This window comes from Fonticula alba (assembly GCF_000388065.1).
Source record: "Fonticula alba strain ATCC 38817 unplaced genomic scaffold supercont2.4, whole genome shotgun sequence".
Taxonomy (NCBI): domain Eukaryota; order Rotosphaerida; family Fonticulaceae; genus Fonticula; species Fonticula alba.
The window spans coordinates 1,127,915-1,134,899 of record NW_009242974.1 but is presented as its reverse complement, the minus strand read 5'-3'; the positions used below and the strand labels follow the sequence as shown (position 1 = coordinate 1,134,899).

Below are 6,985 nucleotides of genomic sequence, written 5' to 3'. Positions count from 1 at the left end.
CCCCCCCCCCCCGCCCCCTCGCCCTCGCCCCGGCCCTCGCCTACGTTCCAGAAGCCGTTGATCCGCCTGCGTCATGGCCTCCAGGGGGAGCGTTCCGCTCCAGTGGCCCATTTCGGCCTCAGGGATGCAGTTATCTGCACAACGAGGTGTAATTCCACATTCGGCCACCAGACGCCCCGTTGTCAGTGTCTGGCGTGGATCCCCCCGGGGGTGGCCGCACCGTCAATTAATCGTCCTCCTCACGGCGGCATCACCGATTGGGGGCGCCCCTCGACGCGGACCGATCCCCCTCTCTTCCGGCCCCTCGGAGGGAGAGCGCTCACCCCCCTCCCCCCCCCATGCATGGAGGTTCCGTGGACGCGGGCCACGAAAACAAATTGGTCTGCGCTCTCTACCCCCAACACGCCTCCTGCGGCAGTTGCCCTCTGGGGACGTGGTGACGCCCTGCACTCTCTCTCTCTCTCTCTCCCTCTCTCTCTCTCTCTCCGCGGGGCTGTCCGATCGTGCGAGGGCGCCCAGAGAACGGGACCCCCACCTCGAGAGGACCTAGGTTGAGAGGCACCTACGATGGCTGACCGCCCTTCCTGTGCAGGACCTTTGGAGTCAGCGATCTTCGGGGCTCTTGCACTCGCGGCGACAGTCCGCACGCTCGCGCGGCAGGGCCCCAGGCAGGATTTTATCGGCGCGCTCTCGCCGATACACCCACCCTGGGAGTGGCCCCGCGGACACGGGCGCCCTTCCTGGGGGGAGCCAAGGAACAGACTCTCGCGGTCCCCACCCACACAGGCACAGGCGCGAGTATTTCTATTGCCCCTCCCCCGCCCGAGGCTGCCCGAGGCCGGCCGGTGTCCCCGGCCAGGTCCTGCTGGAGAGAGAGGCTCAGGGTCGGCCTCGGTCCGAGAGAATACCGTTCCAGAGGGAGGAAGCACGCGGCGCTGACCGCACACAGATCACATGCCCTCCACATGCACACACACTCGATTCTCCGGCCCCCTGGCACGGAGCCCGCACGCCCGTGCGATCGGCCGCCATTTCCTTGCCCCCTTTTGCGCGGCATCGCGTCAGGCCAGCCCCCGGTTATCCTCGAGGCGGGGGCGGCAGGCAGGGGGGGGGGGGGGACAATGCAATGCCCACCTTTTCCTGTCCAGGGGATCCATTTCCCCCTCTGGACGACCCCCCGGTCCCCGCCAGCACCCTCCCCTGCCTAGTGCCCGGCGGCGCCCCTCACCTCGGAGATCTCGACGGGTTTTCGGGCTCGCGGCATTTCGGCTGCCTCCCACTGCCCTTGGAGCTGGGCCTTGTGTCAACACTGGGCAACCAAACCTCCTCGTACCTTGCACCCTTCCAACTTGCCCTCCCTGCTCTTCCCCTGCATCAGCTGGGCGCGACTCTCCCCTCTCCGCCGTGGCCGCCCTCCTCGCGGCGACTTCGAGCGACTCCCACACTACGATGCCGACTTCGAGCCCCGGTAGGCCTGCTCAGTCGGCCGATGGTTTGCCGCCTCTTGGACCAACCGCCAGGTTCGATGGCAGCCGCGGTCAATGTGCGCGAAGCCCCCCCCCCCCCCCCCCCTGGTGCTGCTGGGTACCGGCCATTTTCACCTGCTCCGGCTCTCGTTGAGCGCTAACTTCGGCCTCACCCCCCTTCTTCAGTCCTCGATCACCGGCAGGCGAGCCGATTGATTCGGTACCTGGAACAGTCGGCCGAAGGCACCACCGCCAGCCCCATTACACGCCTCTCCATACTCAGTGCGTGGTCCGCCTTCTCCAGGGACGCCTTTCTCCCTTGCCGCTTTTTCGCTTGCAATTGCGTGGTACTTTTCCCGGCAGAAGACCTTCCTTCACACCGAGGAGCTTGAGGCACCTGACTGTCTTGCTATGCCATCTCCCCAGACCAGCCGACCCTTGACGTGAGCCAGTTGTTTGAGATTTGTCGCCTGGCAGGAAGCGTCCGCGGCCTGCGTGAGCTCCAGATATCAGGTCCGCTTCGTCTCCCGAAATTGGCATGAACCATCCCGCCCGCCGGCCTTCCGCCCCCCCCCCATCAGCTCTCGTTAGTGACACCTCTCAAATAGGGCCACTCTTCGATGCGGTCACCCTTCGGGTGCTCCTATCCAGCCTAGTCCTCCGACGGCCAGGAGGACTCGCAGTGCTCTCTCTCTCCGGTGCGCAGGTCGCTGAAATGTCCCCCCATGTGTCTTTCCCGCCACCGCGATCCCTCTCGGCCTGTGTATTTGCCCGCACGCCGCATCTGCAGGTGGGCCTCTGCCTCACACCATGTCTCTCATTATGGCAAGATACGCGCATTGGCGGCCAGGGCGCGCATCTCCTGGCCGCCTTCCTCGCCGAGGATGTCACTCTGCGACGATTGTTCCTTTCCGGTGCGTTTCTTGACGACCCTGCCACAGTCGGCACGTCGCGCAAAGAGCCCATTCTCACCGATGGCTGCCACATGCAGGATGTGACCTCCAGGATGACGATGTGCGCCATCTGGCCCCGGCCTTCGGCCGGCACCCCTGTTTGGAGTGGATATCCCTCGCAAACAACAGCCACTTGACGGACGCCAGCGGCCATGCTCTTATTTCCAAAGACGCCCTTTCCATGAGCGACAGCATCGAGCATGTGGCCGTCGAGGGAACTGGCATCCGAGGGCGTTTGGTTTCCATCCTGGGCTCATCCATCTGGCGAAGCTTCTGCGGCTTCTCACAGGGCGACACGTCGATACACCCCGGCAGCCCGGAGCCATCTCCATCGCGCCCGGGCGCGCCCCCGGCGCCGGTCATGTGCGGCGAGGCGCTCCTTCTCTCGGGTATGTCTACCGCATTGTCCCCCCCCCCTCGCCCCCCCTCTCTTGCGCGTTCTCTCCGCCTTCTTCACCCGAGCGCCACGTCTCCCTTCGCGATCTTCCCAACGAAATGGCACCCCCTGAAGCTTACATCTTCGCCACCATGGAAGAGTGTACCATCACCGAGTCCGTGTTCTCGACGGTTGATCGTGCCCTGCGGGGCTTCCGTGGTTCTACGCTCTACCTTCGCACCCGGCGTGCGTGTTGCCTCAGCCTCGACCCACCCCCCCTCCCCCCGCCTCGCCCCACCATACCCGACAGCTGCCTTACCTGCGGGAATTCTCGGTCGGGCCCTTGCTCGATCCCCCCCCTCCCCCCCCCCTGCCTGCATCGCACAACAGTGACGCACTTCTCATCGGAGGAGCTTTTTCTGCGTTTTCTTAGCTCCTTGCGATGGGTCACTCTTCATGGTGGGCCGGAGGGACGTGGCGCCCGCATTGTCCTATACCATGGAGGTACGTCGAGGAGCATGTCCTCCGTCTCCCGTTCTCCCCGCCGGCGAGGTGAGAACACCTCTCACGCCTCTTGTCCCCCTAGTTGTGCATGAAAATAGCCTCGACGCCCTGGATGACAGCCTCCTCCGTGGCCTCAACCGCCTGGTCATTTATCGTGCGTAGTCTACCCCCTGTGGAGGAGTCGGCCTTTTCGCGTGCATAGCTCACCTCCCCCCGGTTCCCCCTCCCCGGCGTCCAGCCTTCACTGTTAGCATCACCGAGCTACAGCGCTTCTCCAAACGGTCCGCCGCCATCCCTTCCCTGCCGATTCAACTGGCCGGTATGTATGATCATATGTTTGCCAGTGTCGCTGTGTCTTTCCCCGGGTCATGGATCGGTCCTTCTGTTGGTGCTCACAGCCCCTCTACTCCTGCCAGGCGTATGCGGGGGACCGCCGACCGTCCATGAGCATGCCCTTCTTCAGCTGTTTCCCGGACCACATACACCCCTGAGTGATAAGCCCGGGCCTCCGGGCTGCAGGCTGACGCCACTCGATTCGCCGGATCTCCTCGTAGGCAGGCTGGCGGGTGCGGCTGATGCCGTCAAAGGCGAAGGCACTCCGACCCGTATGGGCCCCTCTTCTGGCCTAGCAGCAGGTCGGCTGAGCCAGGGCTCGGGCGACATCCGCCTGGCCTCGAGCATTGCGGAGCCCATGTCTCCGGAGGTGTTCCTGGAATATGCTCACCGAGCTCCCGCCTTGCGTATGTACCCCCCCCCCGCCCTCGCCCCCATCTCGATGCGACAGCCTTTGCTCCTGGACGATCACTCAACGCCCCTCCGCAGCTCCTGCCACACCCAGTGCCATCGGCGAGCACATCCGCCGGATGGTGGAGCAAATCCAATCGTGCAACACCGCGAGGAAGCATTTGGTCTTGCGATGCGAATTGCTGGCCCAGCGGCGGCACGAGTGTCTGTCCAGCGAATTGGACCGGGTGCTGGCGGGTACGTCGGGGCGACAGGGTGCACCTTCCCATGGCCCGGCCATGTCTCACAACCAATGACTGACCCCAATCAACCACAGGTGACGCTCATGCCCGGGCGGCTTTCCAGGCCTCCGCCATTGAGTATACCCGTGCGATGGTGGAGGCCCAGCAGGCGGAGACGGCCATCTTGGCGGTCGTTCGCGAGCTTTTCTCCTGGCTCTGGTCGGATGAGCGGCTTTCCGCCGGGCGCGAGGGCTTACGGGCTTTCCTCCGCGCCGGGTGTGAAAGCTTGGCAGGCAGCCTCGATCCCAGTACATCGGCCGCCAGTGAAGGGCACCTCCCCTCGTCGTCGTCGTCGTCGTCGTCGTCGTCGGCCATGGGGGGGTCCGCGCTGTCGGAGGTGAGTTTCCTCTGGTTGATTGACCGGGGGTTCAAGGGCAAGACTGCCCAACAGATACTCGGCCGCGGGCCGATGAGCCTGGCCCGGGCCCTTTGGCAATGGGATACCATCGAAGTTGCTCGGGAATTGGGCCTCCCCCATGCGGAGGCGGCCCACTTGCAGGTGCTCCTTGCGCGGGAGGTGTGTGGCCTGGCGGGCCCCGGTCGCGCGAGCATCTACTTCTGGGACCACTCGCGTTTGTATGACGAGTGGCTTTGTCCAGATCTGTCCTCGGACATTGGACGGCGCCACGAGGAGGCGCCTGCGCCCGGCCGGCGGCCAGGCCCTTCCTCCGGGCTGCGAAGTCAGGGTGTGTACATGGCCATGGTCGCTTCTCGCTATCTCCTCCTGTCAGGCCCGTCCCCCGCGCCGAGACGCATGCCCCGATGTTGACCCGCCAGCACCCGGTCCCGGAAGCCATCGGCAAGCGCCTCCTCCAGGCCCTTCACCCAAGTGTCCTCCCAAGGGCACGGCATTTCAGCGGACTCCTCTTTGCGGGCTTGTCAATGCGCTTTTGCCAGGAGGCCCTGGATCTGGGCCCGGTGGAGGCCGTTACCCTGGTCCATAGTGCCATGCGCTTTGTCCGGGCCCACACCTCCGGCGGCCGGGCGGGAAACCCCAGCCCGCCGGCTTCGCCGCGCAAGCGCTTCCGCCCGGTGCTAGAGGTGGCCCTGCCGGAGGATGGTCCCGACACCGGGGAGCAGGTGGTGACGGTTTCCTCGCCGCGCCCTGCGCGACGGGAGGCCTCGCCCCGGCCGGCGGAGGAGGATGGCTTCTTCCCCCCGGCGGCCCGGAGGCCCCCCCCGGCGATGGAGGGCGCCGGCCAAAGGGCGCCGGAGGCCGAGGCGGCGGAGGAGGAGGGCTTTCGCATCAGCATTCAGTTGGGCACCGGGCTGGCAGGAGGCAGTAGCACCAGCCTGGTGGAGGATTGCATCCAAGTGTCGGATTCCGGCACGGTGCAGGCCAGCCTCCTGAAGGTTGGCCCGGATTTGGCTGGCTCTGTGGCGGCGACCGAGGACCCGACCGAGGGGGTGGTGCCGGTCAGCGCGGTGGAGCTCGCCGCCGATGAGAGCACGGCCTTCCTGGGCCCGAGCAGCACCGGCATCGGGGAAGCCGGCCAGTCGGGATCTCCTATTCCCATGGCAGCCGTGCCATCGCCCGAGGACGGGGGGAGCCCCAGCCGTGTGGCCGATCCGCTGGCGTCGTCATCAGCCCGGGGCATGGCCCGGCCCTCCTCCCCAGGCACCCTGATCCCGGAGCCGGAATGGCTGGCGGGCGGGTGCTTCGCCACCGACCGGCCTGTGGCCGTGTCCTTCGGGCGCTACTTAATCTAATGGCCCGCCTCCGGGGGAATGCACTTCGTCTGTCTGGATTAAGGAATGCAACTGGCGGCATGATGCCGACGGATTGATAGATTGCGTTGGGATCTGCTTGAGCCGCGGCCGCCGGTGTAGCGCCATATTTCCTGCCTGCGCCGGGCCAGGGGGGCGGGACGGGGCGGGGCGGGACGGGGCGGGGCGGGACGGGGCGGTGGGCAACTCGAACGGGGGCCCGGCTATTCGGCTGTGGGAGGTTCTGAGACAGATCCGTGGGCTGTTGCCACAAAGTGATGTGGCTGTCATGGGGCCCGGGGGCGAGGGCCACGGGCGTTCCCGGTCCAGTTCTCTTTGGCCGCCGGCGGGCTTGGGGCAATGGGGGGGGGGGCATTTCCGGCGAGGTGGGACGGAAACAGCATGCGTTCTATGTGTGCGCCTGTGTGTGTGTGTGTGTCTCTCGCTCTCTCTCTCTCCCTCTCTGCCCAACGTGCCGGGGATGCGGGTGGAGATTCATGGGCGGGCCCACTCTCTGACGAGGGCAGTGACGGTTTCTGTGGGCCAGCGCCTCGGCCTCCGGCCTCGGTGCTCCGGGAGACGAGATCTCTTCAAGCGCAGGGGAGAGGGGGGGGTCGGGCGCGGGGGGCGGGATCCGGGGCCGGTTTTGACGACGGAAACGTCTGGGCCATCCCAGGCGAGGAGGGCGGCCTGCTCCTGCGGGGGGGCGGGGGGGGGGGGCCTGCGACACCAACGGGGGTGCGTGGCGCGGGCGACCATTCCTGTGGTCGGTGTGCCGGCGAATGAACGTGGGAGCAGGTCGTAGGAATGGGGAAGGCTCATGCCGGCGTTCGGCGTTCAGGTACCGGGCGTCCGTCTGGGCCGGGCCACATGGAGCGGCCCCAGACCGTCGGCCCAGGCTCGCGGGCTCCGACGGATGCGCCTGTTCGGTGTGCCCCACCCCCCCCCCCCCCC

General features: G+C 66.5%; 1 protein-coding gene across 1 annotated transcript; it reads left to right on the top strand.

The window, feature by feature from the left end:
* Nucleotides 1–1,449: 1,449 nt before the first annotated feature.
* H696_02780 (hypothetical protein) lies at nucleotides 1,450–6,034 on the top strand (the record flags this gene model as incomplete). Its single annotated transcript, XM_009496678.1, has 12 exons — nucleotides 1,450–1,492; nucleotides 1,653–1,748; nucleotides 1,893–1,979; nucleotides 2,458–2,808; nucleotides 2,931–3,041; nucleotides 3,186–3,299; nucleotides 3,382–3,453; nucleotides 3,538–3,618; nucleotides 3,716–4,039; nucleotides 4,122–4,280; nucleotides 4,360–5,010; nucleotides 5,118–6,034. The coding sequence occupies 12 exons, from the start codon at nucleotides 1,450–1,452 to the stop codon at nucleotides 6,032–6,034; spliced, it is 3,006 nt and encodes a 1,001-aa protein (XP_009494953.1).
* Nucleotides 6,035–6,985: the final 951 nt, after the last annotated feature.